Below are 15,822 nucleotides of genomic sequence, written 5' to 3' on the forward strand. Positions count from 1 at the left end.
CCTCCAAACCACTCAACACAGGTCAGTTAAAGTCACTGTTCTTAAAACCTTCACCTGCAGAGTGAAGTCCCTACCTCCCCAGCTGGGTTTCCTGCCTCCCCCTGTAGTGTGTTCCTCCTGCATCCCACTTTCTACTTCAACATCTCTTGCTCTTTAGTGTCTCCCTGTCTTTGCAGTTACTACTCCTGCCGCCTGGGATGCCCTTCTTTAACTGGCAAACTCCTCCAAGTTCTTTAAAATCTGCTCTGGTTTTCCCTGCTTTGACATCTGGAAGGCCAGCCTTGCACTTGAGACAGTACCTGGAAACTGCTCCCCATCGGACTCTTCCCTCAGCTGCTCACTCCTCCGGCTCTCTCGGGCCTCCCTCCAGCGCAGCTTCTGAATGGATGGATTGCGGAGGCATTTCCGGACACGGCACCTTTTCCGCTGCACAGTCTCCGGGCAGGGTGCACCTCCAAACTGAGGCTCCATTTGGATCATGCGGGTTCGGATCATGTGGCCTTTCCCACATGACTTGTTACATTCTGACCACTGGGACCACTCGGTGAGCTCACAGTCAATGGCTGGCAAGAGAGAGATGGGCATGAGTGCATCTCATGTCTGTAACAAGATACTGTCACTTATACTCTTTTGAACATTTTAACACAAGCCTATGAGAAATGCCAAACAGGTAGTGTTTTTATGGAAGTAGAAACTGTTTTTATGAAAGTAGAAACTGAGGCTCCAAGAGACAGATTATCTAGCCCATATGGTTGGTAAGCGGTATATGCAAGATTAGTGCCCAAATCATAGCCAACCTTCTTTGCCCTCTTTATGATTTGAGATGGCTTTGGGGGGACTTTGAAGATCAGTTCAAAGCCTCTTGCCCTGCAAGCTTCTAGAAGAGTATCAGGTTAGCCTCAAGTGGCACAGACCAGCTTCCCACAGCAGAGGACCCTGATTTTCTCAGGGAAGTCAGCTCACTGGTGCCATTTTTCAGAGCTGAACCCTGTGGACAGTACTGATGACACTGACTTGCAGTAAGACCCAGGCAGTGTCTCTTGTTCTCGACATCATCCTGGGTCTTCTGTGTGGCAGTCTGCAAAAAACACAGGAGTCGGAAGTGGGAAATACAGTAGAGAAGAGGGACAGGAGCAAGTGGTGTCCTGGCTTATCACAGTAAGAGATCCAGCAAGTTCTCATTAAGCCAGCATCTCACAAATGTGGAGGGAGAACAACTTAACAGAGTGACTCTCAGGATGTCTCCTAGAGAGGTAGATGATTCCAAACTCTCCACTGCCTTTGCAAAGTGAGGACCAGACTGGAGAGACGTAGCAAGAACTCATTTTGTTCACAGTCTCAGGCCTTTTCTCCCTGTGGGAGCTCCGGCAGCTTTCCTGTATGCATCATGGGTATGATGGTAATTTTCTCATCAGGTTGTGAGGATTGAGGGAAATAATGCTCCCAGCCCAATTCTTGGCCCACAGTAAGTATTCTTTAAATATTCTTTCTTTTCTCCCTTCATTCAGTGGACCTTGTAGCTATACAGTTTTGTTTAAGTTGGTTACAGTGTCTCAGAAGGTTCTGGAACCCCAGCTGGGCTGGTAAGCTGGGCTGAACTCGGGGTCAATCTTAATTATTAAAAAGCGCAGGCTTTATTTAATTTGATGGCCTGAGTCACCTCCACATATGGCTGCGTCTGGTTTAAAAAAGCTCAGGAACTGGTCTACATAACACTGACGGAGGCTGCACTCTCCAGGTCCAGTGCTCAGCACTTCGTACCAGTTCTGTGGTTTAATTCGCAGAGCAAGCTAAGATGTCTTTCTTGCTATTTTACGGGTGACAGGGGTGCTAAGTAATCTGCTGAAGTTTATGCAGCCAGTAAGAGCTGGGATCTGCACTCGGGCAGGCAGCCTGAGTAATACAAGAGAGAGGAACCACAGAAGACTGCAAGCGCACTTCAGAGGAAGCCAGAAAACAGATCTCAGCAAGCATGGCTGGCTTTCCACCACCTGAAAGGGAAGCTGTCACGACAGACTAGCCAGAAAGATGGGCTCTCCTTGCAAATCAGTCCCCAGGTAATAAACACAGCTGATCACAAAGATCTCGGAGGAGATGGGAGTGGGACCTTGGACTTCTGAAAGCTCAGCTTATTGGTTTGCTGGCCTGTCTACTGTCAAGGCTGCAAAGATACAGGAGTCACTGGTTTGATGTCCACCTTCTGGTCATGGTCACGTAAGATGGTCACAGGGAAGAGAAAGGATTAAAAACCTTGGAAAACCCAGGGGTCAGACAAGCCTCTAATCTGGGGAGGGGTGGAAAACTATGAAATAAGTTTTACTGATCCTGTGCTGTTTTTCATCCAAGTCTCCTGTTTAGACTTCACGGCATCATGCAGTTTGGGTATTAAGGAGACAGTAGTGGGATCCCCTTTTACTCCTGAGATGATGGAGAGCTTACTTTACTGCTACAGAGATCCTAGGCCCGTGCTCTTTCTCCCCAGCAAACGATCTCGCACAGGGCTGGTTAACAGGAGGAGAGGAGAGGTGGCTCCCAGGAGCTCCAGGACTTACGGCATTCAGGCAGCATGCACTTTTCCACCTGCTCCAGCTCCTCGTTACAGTCCCCGAGTTCGGCCAGAGACTTGAGCATCCGCTGGCGGGTCCTCATGCCCTTCCCACAGGTCACGCTGCAGTCGCTCCACTCAGACCATGGGGACAGCAAGCATGGAATGGTGTCTAGGTCAAAAACCAGGTTTGCTACTGAGATCAGGCCCCCTGCCCTAGAGAGGTAGATGATTCCAAACTCTCCACTGTCCCACGTGCAGGGCCCCTTATGTGAAATTGACCAATGGGTTCAGATAATCCAAGTGACCCCCATGGAGCAAGGAGTGGCTCAGCAGACTACTGACTGCTCTTGTCACTCCTGCATTTTCCCCTGGCTCAGCTGGTGGTCATGATGTGACAGCAGATGTGGCTCAGTAATATGAATGCACATGTCCCCACTTGAAACACCCGAGAGTCTGAATGGGGTCTTCCTAGAGACAAACATCCCCCATGCCCCAAGAACCATGCACTAAAAGACAGGCTCAAGGATGTGTTTTCGGACACTTTGGTGCTGAAGTCTCTAGAATGTGTGTGTACCTGGGTGCATGTGTACATCTGTGTAGTGATGTATGGATGGGCCTATATGCATTTGTGTATAGAGCAGGAATTCTAATGCAGTACATGGGACCACAGGCAACTCCAAGGAGAGTAAGAATGAGAGATCTGTGATGACCTGGAGAATGCACATCTTGTCTACATGTATCACCCCCATCCCCAAGATACTCTGGGGTCGTATAAAACAGCCACAAGTGAATTCTGTCCAAAGGCCACCAGTTTGCCACCCTAGCATTACTCAGAATGGCCCTTAAAGGCGGCTGCTCTCTCTCAATCTGGTTGATGCCGGCATACCTATAGCCCTCATCTTGCTCCTAGCAGTACCCTGTAAGGACAGGGTCTATATTTTCCCCCTGCATCTGCCCAGCCTTGGTGGTGGTAATAGTAGGGGCTGCTGTAGTCCTCGGTCCTCTCCCCCACGCCCACCTCACGCCCACTCACGGCACTCGGGCATCATGCACTTCTCTGCCTGAGACGTCTCGGCTTTGCACATGGAACCATCCGCAGGGCTCATCTTCACCATGCGGTGCCGCTTCTTCATGCCCATCCCGCAGGTGGCGCTGCACTCGTCCCACTCGCCCCACTCGGTCATCAGGCAGCTGCTGGGAGCTGGGGATTCCTGTGCCGTTGGTGTCGCGTTGGCAGTCTCGAGACCCCGGCCTCCACCCGCCCCGTGCCCCACTCACAGCACTCTTCGTTGACCGTGCACTTCTCCGTCTCCTCGGTGGGCAGCGTGCACACAGAGCCGTCCTCCGGGAACTGCTTCACATACCTCTCGCGGGACCGCATGCCGGTGCCGCAGGAGATGCTACAGGGTGACCAGGTGATCCATTCGGACATGGTGCAGGTGGAGCCGTCTGCAACACATCAGCAGACGCTGCAGCCCGTTGGATCCGATGGACCCAACTCCCCAAGGGCAGGAGTCGGGAATGCCAGCTGGCATTCAGGGGGAGTTAGGCAGTTGAGGATGGAGTCAATGGAAAAGGCATACGTCTTTAGACTGGGAATTGTTCTCTAAAGGAAATGCCTTTTTCCACGTGCACAGAGTACTCGGGGTTACTCCCTATCTTGTGACGATACATTTGAAAGGTGCATGAATGGATTTTGTGTGTGTGTGTGTATACGTGCGCACACACCCGTTTAGTTCCTTTAAAAAAAAAGTCATCCATCCATCCATTTACTCATGTCAATAAAGATTTACTGACTGCTTAGTGGTATGTTCTGAGGTTAAAAAAAAAAGGGCAAGAAAGATACGGATTTTGTTCTTACTCCAGAAAGATGGGCACACAAACTGGCAGTATCTCTAGATATTGAAAATACAACAGAAGTTAAGCCCAGGGAATTGAAGGGGGAAAACTTGTTCCTTGGAGTTCTGGGGAAGATTGCCCACAAGAGGGCACAGCTGAGCGCACTTCTGTTGGGTAGAGAATAGCTGCATTTAAGGTGAAGGGACAGTAGCTCACGCGGACGACCTGTACAGAGCGTACTGTGTGTGGCTCTGGGAGATGATGTGAAAGGAGGATTGAAGTCAGAGCTTGAGACCAGCATGCACACGTCCACAGGCTATCATGTGCACATGTGTGATGCCCACACAGGGTTATTTAACCTATAGACAGAATAGCTGGTGATACAGTAAGAAAGACAGCGGGAACCCACATGTTAGACCCAGGGAAATTATGACCCCTTAACAACACGGATGAACCTTGAGGACATTATGCTGAGTGAAATAAGCCACTCACAAAAAGACAAACACTGTATATGATCCTGCTTACTAAGACACCTAGAAGAGTCAATACCTAGAAGAGTCAAAGTAGAATGTTGGTTGCCAGGGACTGGGGGTGCGAGGGAGTGGAGAGTTAGTGCTTAATAGGTCTACGGTTTCAGTTTTGCGAGGTGAAAAGAATTCTGGAGATGGATGGTGGTGATGGTTACACAACACTGTAGGGGTACTCTTAATACTGAACTGTATAATTAAATAGTTAAGATGGTAAATTCAATACTATATACCCCCCCCCCACACACACACACAGCAGGTATAGTGCAACATGTTTCAGAACTGTCTTTACCACCTGGGAACCAGCTGAACTATAGTGCCCTTGTGGAGGGGCTGGTTAAAGACCTCAAATCCACTGCAGGCCTCAGTCAGACAGCCCACCCCTCCCCATCCTCATCCCTGAGAAAGAGGAAGGCCTCCAGCATTGCTGCCTGTTTGTAGGAATGGCCTATCCATGCAAGGTTCACTCCTCCCGTCACCCACAATGCAGTGCAGCCAGGAGAGGGATTTTAAGGCTGTCCTGAGGGAGAGCCAGAGAGTGAATGACCTGCAGCGGGGTAAGCTTTCTAAAGCTATCCTCAGCTTTGAAGTGGTTTTTCTTCATGCCATAAACCAGCCCATCCTATACATCCCTTCCTATTGCCTCGTTGCACCTCTGAGACACTTAAGATGAGAGCACAGAGTATGGATCTGACCAGGCAGAGAGAGGAGTTGTACCCTGGAAAGTAGGCAGCTGGCCTTAGCAGTCAGTGTAGCGCCATCCTGTGGCTTGAGCCTTCATGCCATGGGCAGCACAAGCTCCGAGTTCAAGCCTGACCTTTGACCAGTTACAGAGACAAAGGCAGAATTGCTGCAATCAGTCCAAAGGTGCTGACGCTAGGAAGTGAGGGCTCGGACTCAGGCTGAGGCAGGACATACACAGGGGCCCATGAATGACAGAGAATTAGAGCAGTGATCTAGATTCAATCTTGGCCAACCTGTTCCCTGCTTCTTGAGATTGAAGTTAAGGCCCAGAAGCAGGCAGCTTATCTGTAATTTGTCACTTTTGCTAGCTTTTCAACAACTTGTGTGTATTTTCTTCCATGGCTGGGGGTTGGGAGGTGGTCAAGCTCAAGAATTCTGATGTCATGAGACACGTCTGTTCACAGCCCTCAGGACACTTTGGAGATGGGGGTCTGCCCAAGATGGTACCCTGACAACGCATCAGGGTCCTAGTGCCTTACCAGGGACACTGCCTGCAGAGCCAGGCAGAACCCTCCCTCCCTGAGGGAGGCCTGGGTGTCTCCTCACCTTCGTCACTGCAGCCTGGGCCCATGCAGGGCTGGAAGTCCTGGGTGTCGGGGCAGGGGACGCTGAGGTCCAGCTGTGCTTTCAGCATGCGCTGCCGCATCCTCTTGCCTTTGTCGCAGGTGGACGAGCTGCAGGCGGACCACGGGGACCAGTTGGAGTAGATGCAGGTTTCAGGGGTGTCATCTGGGGAGAGGAGGGGACATGTTTTCCCTGGGAGCCTGTGGAAGCTGTGACTGGCCTCCCCAGACAAGCTCATGTGGGGACAAGAAAATCCCTGCTGTCCAACCAGCCTCAGCGAGCCTGGCTCCTCCTGGGATGGAAGCAGCCATTCACTGCCCTTTAAAAGTTCTATTTTAGCATTCAACTAATACGAATCTCAATCACATAATAAGGCAAAATTCTCTTACGATCCCATCCCCTCAGCACATGGACATCTTTTCATTCCCAGCTCCTCACCTTGGCAGACACTGTTTGCACACAGGTGCAGGCCATCCTAGGCAATCTGGGGAAGCACAGGCTTTTTTGGTGTGTTGTTGCTTATCTTCCCAGTGAGCCCCTCCACAGGGTCATGATAAGAATAAGGGTGACCAGTGTTCACTGAGCACTTACTAGGTGTGAGCATCATCCTAAGAACCTAATGTGTTTTATCCTATTTGATCCTCCGACAACTCTCTACAAGGCAGGGTCTTGTTTTTATCCCCATTTTATAGTCAAAGTGGTGGCAGAAAGCTGGGGTTCCTGCCCACGGCCATAGCAGGAGAGCCCAGCTTGTCTAGCTCTGGGTCTGTGAGAAGATGTGAGCTGAAGCCAAGGCTCTGCCATTGCTTCCCTGACTCTAGGGTCTGGGCTCACTTTCTTTGCTAGGGAGGTGGACTGACCCACAGCTGGCCTCACAGGCTAGCGTGAGATCAACACAGAGGGACCTGAGCGCTGTGAAGCCCATGCAGGTGCCTTTTACATGGTATGTGAAAGGCCTGATACTGCTGAGGTGTCCTGCCTTCACCAGTTCCCTTACATTTTGTGCTTAGCCTTGGCGTTGTTTTGGATTATTTCTCAAGCAGCAATCCACAATGATGGGGTTACCAAGTCTAAGGACATAGTATATTTGTAGCTTTTAAAACATGTTAGCAAATTGCCTTCCCAGAAGATGGTTTAAGTTTAGTTTCCAATTTATGTTGCCACCTGCCCCACAGGGAAACAACTTACCTTCATCTTTCTCTTCTGGAGCCAGGTCTGCAACAATATCATCAACGTTGTCAGGGACAATATTGCACTGCTCCCCCTGCAAAAGGAATTTTACTTGGAGGGCTCATATTAAAGAATGGAATGTGTAGGGGAAAGATGAGGGAGGATATAAAATAGAATGCCACCCTGTATACAAATCCTGTGCCAACTCTTAGAACCTGACTGAACCAAAAATGGCAAGAAAGCCACAGCTGCCCAGTTCCTGACTCGTGGCAGACATTAACAATTGATTATGGAATTCATGATGAAGCCTGGGTACCTGGATCCAGTCATTCCATTGAGTGTCAAACTGCACCACTACGTTCACTTTTCTCATTTATAGCTTATGAATAATTTGCATTCTAGAAACTCTGAGAGGCCCAGGAATTCCACATGCTAGAATATGCCAGGGACCCCATGATTTTAGCACAGAAAAGGGTCCAGTCTTTTTCGCACGCCTGGTGGGAAGGGTCTGTGCCAGGGTGAGCCCTAACCCAGTACCTTCCGGGCGATTCTCTCGATGACGACTCTGGCTACTTGAGTGATGGACCCGCCCTCTGGATCATAAAAAGGACTCTGAGGATGGTCTAGACTAGTCAGGGGCCGGATTTTCTCCTGGGGAATTGTGGGCTTGTTGGGTGACTGCAGTGAAGAAAACACAGATACAGAAAGTGGGAAATAAAACTGGTTAAAAACTACAAAAGCAATTTGATACACGATCAGAACAAAAATGTGGATAGGAATTTAACAAGTATAACTACTAGTTATGTTTATAGAATTCAATTCATGCCATGCATTGTGCATAGAAATTTGTAGATCTATACTTCCACAATTTCCCATGTACACAGTAGGATTATGCCCAGATGAAGATGCCGAGTTTCAGAGAGCCATTTCCAGCTAGGGAATAGCTGAACCAGGTTGGCCTGAATTCAGAGTTCTTCATACTAGACCAGGAGTTGGCAAACTTTTGTCTGCAGAGGGTCAGCTGGTAAATATTTTAGGCCATACTGTGTCTGTCACAACGACTCAACTCAGCTGTTGTAGTGAGAAAGCAGCCCCAGACTTGTCACTGAATGCGTGAGGCTGGGCTCAAAAACTATTTACAGTTGGGGGTGGGGGGTGGGGTCCAGAGCTTAGTTTACCAACGTCTGTTCTAGGCTGTTCTACCACTGGTTTTCTGATGGCTCCAGATTTCAATGCAGTTGGCATGCTGACCATCTCTAAAAATATTGACATTCACAGGAGAATCCAAACTCCTTGACGTGGCTGTTCTGAAACTTTGAGAATCTGACTCAGCTTAACGATCATCCATTTCCTGCTGTTCCCCCTTCTCTCTCTCCCCCTCTCTTTTTGCCTCCATGACTTTGGCCCCCTGTTCCTTTGCTTACCTCCAACAGCTCATCTGCAGATTCCCTCCCCAGGCTCTCCTGACCAGCTGCATGACACTTCCTGGAGCCCAAGTCACACAGCAGGTGAGGATGTGGTGATGGAACCATGCTGGGCTCCCCTACCAGACTGAGTTTGTCCAGCAGAGCCTGGGCCACACTCTCCTCTGTGTCCAGGGCACCCAGAACAGAGGCAGGCAAAGAGCAGGCGCTTGGGAGGTTGGTCACTCACCACTCCAGGCGCACACGCACCTCATAGGTCACCCCGCTGTCGGTGCCGGCATCCCAGGGAATCAGGTCCTGCACCACCTTCTGGACCCAGCCGCACTCTTTGGTGCACAGATCTTCTGCAGATAGGCCCACGTTCCAGTCGGGGCTGGGGCCCATCATGGTCAGGAAGGACATTAAGTGGCGTGTCCTGTCCACTGAAAACTCAGCCGAGGGTGCTGCTCTTCTGGAACCCGAAGACAGAGACCATTACCGTCAGCCCTGAGGGTGCACACTCTGGCAGACAATGGGTAAAGGATGAGAGGGAAAGAAAGAAGGGGGATTCTTGGACTCCCATCGATCTCTGCCTTTGGCTGCTACTGGTTTCTCTCTCCGAGCCCATCCTCTGGCTACACGCAGAGAGAACCATATGCCACCACCCTAGCAGGTTTAATGTGTCTGCGTTATTTTGTATTTTCTTCTTTATTTGTTTAGCTGTTTATTGACTGTCATCTCTCCCTGGAGTGTGTAAGCTCTGGGGAAGCAGAGTTTCTGTCTGCCTCTTTCATGGCTCTATTTCCAGTGCCCACAACAGGGTCTGGCACAGCGGAGATGCTCAGCTAATGTTTCCGAATAAATGAATGAACCAACACTGGGCTACGTGTGCACCCAGCTGTGTTGGTTGTGAGATGAACTCAACAAATAAAAGCTGTGCAACAATGCCCAAGCCTTTTATGTTCTCACAGACGCCTCAGGACAGACCTGGGGTGAAGATTACTTAGTCTGATTTATGGATGAGGAAACTGAGGCTCCGAAGGGTTGTCATGTCACGTGTTCAAAGTCACAAAGTGAAGTGGCAGAACAGATACCACAACCCCAGTCAGTCTTAGTTTGGGGTCAGGGTTTTCACGATCAGTTTCTAAGTACCACCCCCCGACCCCCTTTCTTGCTCTGATTGGTCCACTGCACCGTCGCTGAAGGGGGCCTCTCCCCTGCCTGCTGCCTCCACTGCCCTCTACAGGCTGCTCAGCGCAAGGTAATGCCAGGGCACAGAGCTCACAGCCTCTTAGCTGGCTCCCCTGTCATTTCCTCCAGCAGGCAAGCAGGGACCCAGCTATGGCCAGCGACCTCTGGCTGACTACCTCCAAGCTATGAGAGGCAGTTCTTCAACCCTGAGCTCCTCGTATGGCTAAGAGGTCCTAGGCATGGCCAGGGCTGTGTGAGATCCCACCCAGAGGCGTAGTGGGAATTACAGTCACTCAGCACACACTTGGTGGCACACCTGCATTATGTTATTTTTCCCCCATGACACTGCTGTGGGGTGAGAATTATTAGTCTTGCAGAGGACAAAGGAGAGCATCTAGAGGTTGATGAACTTCGAGGCACAGCTGGTAGAGGCTGATGTGTGAAGGTGGCTCTGTCTGACTCTACCTGCTCAGGCTGCTGATCGTGGGGGATCCTTTGCTGGGAACCAACTCGACTGTTCAGCCCAGCTGACAGCTGTTGGGGAGTCCCTGTGCTCCTCTGTTGGGACCAGCTGCTCCAGGCTGCCCTCACCTGTCCCAGAAAGTGATGACTCCGGGCCTAGCTGGGCCCTGTGGGCCTGGGCCCCTTGGGCTGTGCAGGTCAGATGGGCTCAAACAATGAGCAGAGACGGGGAACGGAGGGGAGAGCCTGGGTGTGCAACCTGCACTGCCTCTTAGAGCTGCATATCCTTGGACAAATGACCAAATCTTTCTGTGCCTCAGTGTCCAAATCTATAAAATGGGGATCCCCATGTCTACTCCAAAAGGTTATTGTGTTTAAGGAGAGAGCTCACATCCAGTACTTAGCCCAGTGCCTGGCCCCTGACCAGGTATTACTATTACTGCTCCTGAGAGAAGCAGCACCGTAGGCTCATACAGAGATCAGAAAAAAGGGGAGAGGAGGTGAGGGAGGCCTTCCTGAGTGCACCTCACATTTCAGCCTGATGTCAGTCTAGGTTCTGGCATCTGAGGGGAGGAAGAGCCTGGCCTGTGCCCTGGCTTTGGCATCAGCTGATCAGCAAGGTCTAGTGTTGCTCCTTCTCCAGCCTCCCTGTCCGACCCTGCCTGCTGCCCCAGAGGCTCCCTGTATCCAGCCAGGCTGGCCTGGTTTCAGGTCCCATGTGCACTTGCATCTGCTGAGAAAGCTCTTTGTCAGTGGTCTGTGGTCCTCACACCAACAGTATTGGCCTCCCCTGGGAACTTGTTGGAAATTCAAGTTATTGGGCCTTACCCTAGACTTCCTTAATTAGCAACTCTGGGGGTAGAATCCAGTATTTTGTTTTAATAATCCCTCCAGGTGATTATAATGCACCTCAAGCTTGAGAATCACTGGACTCCTCATCTTCCAAGCCTCAGATTATGGGCCACCTCATTCTGGAGCCTTTCTGAGCCCCCACACAGGCCAGTGCCCTTGGTGTGTATTTCCACACACTGAGTAGGTCTCTGAGCTCTGCCCTTTGGAATCTCTTCCTCACTGTTGGGTCTCCCCCACTAGACTAGGAGCTCCTTGAGGGCAGGAACCCAAATTTCACAGCCACACCCCAGGTGTCCAGTGGGCCAACCGAACAAGTGGATATATGACGACTCACGCGTCACTACTTATGAGCTCTTGGGTAACTCACTCACCCTCTTCTAGTCTAGATTTCTTCATCTGACCCTTCCCACCTGCCGTTTGCTGTGAGGCTCAAATAAGATGATTTATTAGGAAGCCTTTATAAACCACTAATGTCCCACTTACATAGTCTGCTAATTAGTGAGGCACAATTTGGGGGATTTCACTTCCTTTTCTCATGTGTGCGTTTTCTGGCATGTAGACATTGCTTTTAGCAGGGTCTTTAAACACCTGGCTTCTACAAGAACTGCAGTCTGGGGAGTTGCGGCACTGCTCACCATGGGACTAACAGGACATGGTCTGGTGCCCGCCTTCCAGTGACTGCCCAGCAGGGAGCACTGGCATGTGGGCAGCATGCGCGGGGCTGCTTTATGCCCCAGCCCTTGGCTCTTGGCCCCTCGGGAGTTCAGCAGTGCCTTGGAGGAACCCTCCACCTCACCTCCCTTTGTAGTTACTAATCTGCAAATGAGAGCATCCTCAGATCCACCTCAGGGCTTTCTGTGGGGAAACTGCTTATCACTGTGACTGGCACGTGATAGGAAGGCGAATGTTGATTTCCTTCTCATTCAGCTTTTCTAAACGAAACTTCCATAAACACCGCGAAAGAAAACAAGCAATAAAGGATTTCCATGGTCCTTCTGGAGACTCGCTATCCCATCCTAAATGACAGCTCCACATCAGTGAGACTCGGGTCACTGGTGACTCAGGTCATTCTTAGGCTGAGTTGGGTCCCTCACCATGTACCTGTTTGCAGAAATCCCCACTAGAGCATTCAAAGTTGCAGAAACTCGATGTGGACACTAGGGGGCGCTGGAGCCATTCCCTACGCTGAAGTTCTGTGCAGGAAGAGGAAGGTTTCAGTAAGGTTTCCTGCCTAGGAAAACTGTTTATAACCTGGAGGCATCTAGGGCTTCCAGTCCACCTGGCCGATGAGATCCACTGCCTGCTCCTCTAGTCCAAGGTCAGTCTTCCTTTACAACCTTGAGGACATTGACAGACCTGGGCAGGTGCTACTGGAGGCGGGGAGGGCCCTGAAACTTCCAGCCCTGATTTGAAAGACGCCTCTGCCCCGACCCTCACCCCCCTGCAGCTGGGCTGATTACAGGGGCATAGATCCTCCAGAGGCAGGATTTCTGGTAAGGGTGACCATGTCTCTATTTTACCTGCTCCTCATTTGTCTTGAAAACAGGGGCCATTGTCTAATCAAATGTTAATTAAACAGAATGGCTGGGACTAATTAAGGGGGAGTACAGTCTTTTAGAGGATTCATTATAAGAAAGGGAATAAAAATGATTTTTTTAAAGTTCCAGTAAGTTCCTAACATTCAGACTAAACTGGAGGAACTGGGTGGTGGAAATTCAGCATTGATTTGCAGGAAACCTGGACATTCTCTACTCAGGAACTCGAGAAGGATGTGGGTTTCGTTCAGAATCTGTCTTTTCCTGTCTCTACCTGTGCTCTGGGCTGTCGGAGCCGCAGCTTGATTTATTGAGCTAAACAAGTCAGCAGCTAATTTGTTCATTTATGGCTGTCCTTTGAGAAGTGGTTCTGGGATAAAGATGAAGATCATTGAAAAACAAGTCAGTTTCTCTGGGCAGGACTTCACAAAGTAGGTCACCCTGGCTTTCTACTGGCCTGAGGGAGGCTGGAATCCCATTAACCTCAATCGAGCAGGCTCCGGCTCGAGGGGTGGGGCTGATTCTGCAAAACAAAACTTGGCTGCCAGTAGGCTTCCTAATTTGACTTCCTAATGAGATTTGGAAGAGGAAAGGGTTGACTAGGGTATGGGAAAACCAAAGGAAAATTCCTTTACTTTAACGAGCTGGTAGCACTGAGTGGAGAGGGTTTGGGTGTTTGGGAGATATGAGTGTTTTCCGTCGATTCATTCTGTTCCACTGGGGTCTCAGGAAGTCTAAGGGATGGCTGAAGGGTGGGACGGTGTCCTTAAGTATTTTTTTCAAGTTTTCAGAAAGTCTCATCTTGGAAGAAAAAAAGCTCCATTCGTTCTTTCACCTCCTTGGAGCTACTGCCCAGTCTCTCTTCTTTCACAGCAGACTTCACAGAAGAGTTCACTTCACTCACCAACTCCATAACCACACTCTCTGTTCAGATTTCACCCTGCTCCAGGCTTTTACCCCTCCCCCCATGACTCAGCAGAAAGGAGTCCCAGTAACGTCACTGATGAATCTTCATGTTGATAAATCCAAGGGACCTTTTGCAGCTCTGATATTCCTCAACCTCTCAGCTGCACTGGGCACAGCTAACAGCTAACCACTCTCTTGTTCTTGAACTTTCTTTCCTGGGCTTCCCGGATGCCAAGCTTCCTTCCCAATCTCCCTGCTGCTCCTTTGTTGCCTTCCTTGCAGGCAGGTCCTCCTCAGCTGTAAATGCTGGAGCTCCTTGAGACTCAGTCCCAAGCCCTTGACTCTCATTCTCATGCTCTCTCTCATCCATGACCTTGGTGTTGATTGTCTGCCATTCCTTGGTGACTCTCAATTTTATATCTCAGTGGAGAATTCTTTCCCTGGTTTTCAGAGCTTTATAGTTAAGCGTGTTCTTAACACCTCCAATGTCTGAGCTGGGTCAGCTGCGGTGTTAAAACCATGCAGGACACAGAGATCAAGCCTGCATTTCCTGAGAAGGTAGGGGCACGTGTGATATGCCACGCACGGGCAGTGCACCTCACCTGCTCATCCACCTGGGAGGTGTTGCTGACTTTCAGAACATAACTGGCATGTGGTGGCGGCCAGTGGGTGAGTGGCCCCAAGTGCCAGGCTAGGACAGGGGATGGGCAGAGCCCTGTTTGCTACTTACACGTTGAGAGGCTGCCAGGCTGGCCACTGAGCTTTGGCTTTGATGACGGTGAGGACTTCATCGCTCTGTAAAACAAAGACCACAGGTATTGAATGAGGAGAGCTGGGCTCAGGGAACAGAGGGCTCTGACACGGTGACACTATCCACCCCCACACCCTTACCTGCTGCTGAGGCTCTACCTGCCCGGTGTGGAGCCATCGGGCCCCAGGGTGGGGATCCCTGGAGTCCTGGCAACCCCAGGAGGTAGGGCTGTGTGCAGGCTGACCCACTGAGCCACATACCCCTAAGGTTTCCAGCTCAGCCCACTCCTTCTGCACGGGAGCCAGGCTCTGACCTGCACTCTCCTGGGATGGCCAGACCTCCATCTTGTGTCCAGCCTGGAGGGTGCATCGTGCTCTCGATGTCCAGGCGCCAATGGCAGCCACCCCCTGACCCCAAGGATTGTCACCCTCAAGGCCTCTCCTGCTGTGGAGACTTGTACCCTGGCTCAGAGCCCCTTGGACAAGGAGGGCGAGAGGAAGCCTGGGCCACACCCCTGGACCACTCGTGGTAATCTAGGCACTTTGGACAATACTAAGGGCGCCCTTCAAGCCTGGGGACCCAAAATAATTATCAAATTCTTCCTCAAAAAATTAACATTTGGAAAGAAGTCATTAAGTCATCATCGTGGGGAAAAATCAGAATTTTGTTAATCTTACTTTACTTCGAGGTTTGTTTGGGTTTTTATTTTCAAGTACACACTAGGGCTGAGGGGTACCATTTTCTTTTCAAGGCAGAAGCTTTCACAGGTCCAAATTCAGCTTTGGCTGGGGCTCCCCTAGAATGGATTCAGCTGAAGCTCCCCTTCCCCTGGCCTGGGCCCAGCAGTGCTCAGACACCACCAACCACTCTGCACAGAAAAGCCCATAATGTCACCAGCAGGGGCAGGAAGAGCTCTGGTGCTGACTGAACAGGTCTCTGAGTTCCAGATGGACAGAGCCCAGCTTGGCTGGCCCACAGCTCTGCCCCAGCCCTTAGCGTTGTTCTGGCAGTAGCTAGCATGTGTTTGGGATGAACCAGTGAACTTCTCCCTAGTTGGTGGGTACCTTGCCCAGAAAACCCCACAGCTCTGAAGGAACTGCAGGGAGGGGGACAGAGGTGCCTCCAGGCAAAGATTATCCAAAGTGTCTGGTCTGGAGCACCTCTCCTGCAGCCAGGGAAGGGTGGCGGGGTGGGGGGCCTTAGAGAGGACAGGAGCTTAGCCAGTCATCAGCTTGGCTTGGGCACCTACTGGGGGGGACGGGAGTGAGGCCCACAGGGCACCCCCCCAAGAGGATCACAGCCTATTCTGAGCTCCAGCTTCCCTGGGGGT

At 50.7% G+C, this 15,822-nt stretch overlaps 1 protein-coding gene across 2 annotated transcripts in view; it reads right to left on the minus strand.

The window, feature by feature from the left end:
- Positions 1 to 15,822, minus strand: part of SPON1 (spondin 1) — a 242,933-nt gene that overhangs the window by 3,670 nt on the left and 223,441 nt on the right. Inside the window, exons 7-15 of one of the 2 annotated variants that reach the window (XM_032488972.1) lie at positions 14,472 to 14,536; positions 9,066 to 9,264; positions 7,930 to 8,070; positions 7,411 to 7,486; positions 6,205 to 6,387; positions 3,827 to 3,997; positions 3,582 to 3,749; positions 2,553 to 2,717; positions 300 to 563 (exon numbers count right to left, since the gene is read on the minus strand). In XM_032488972.1, the coding sequence (XP_032344863.1) occupies positions 300 to 563; positions 2,553 to 2,717; positions 3,582 to 3,749; positions 3,827 to 3,997; positions 6,205 to 6,387; positions 7,411 to 7,486; positions 7,930 to 8,070; positions 9,066 to 9,264; positions 14,472 to 14,536 (1,432 nt within the window). Of the gene's footprint in view, positions 1 to 299; positions 564 to 2,552; positions 2,718 to 3,581; positions 3,750 to 3,826; positions 3,998 to 6,204; positions 6,388 to 7,410; positions 7,487 to 7,929; positions 8,071 to 9,065; positions 9,268 to 14,471; positions 14,537 to 15,822 lie in introns of both variants that reach the window. The other variant, XM_014565301.2, reaches the window with a different exon arrangement.

This window comes from Camelus ferus, chromosome 10 (assembly GCF_009834535.1).
Source record: "Camelus ferus isolate YT-003-E chromosome 10, BCGSAC_Cfer_1.0, whole genome shotgun sequence".
NCBI classification, from domain to species: Eukaryota; Metazoa; Chordata; class Mammalia; order Artiodactyla; family Camelidae; genus Camelus; species Camelus ferus.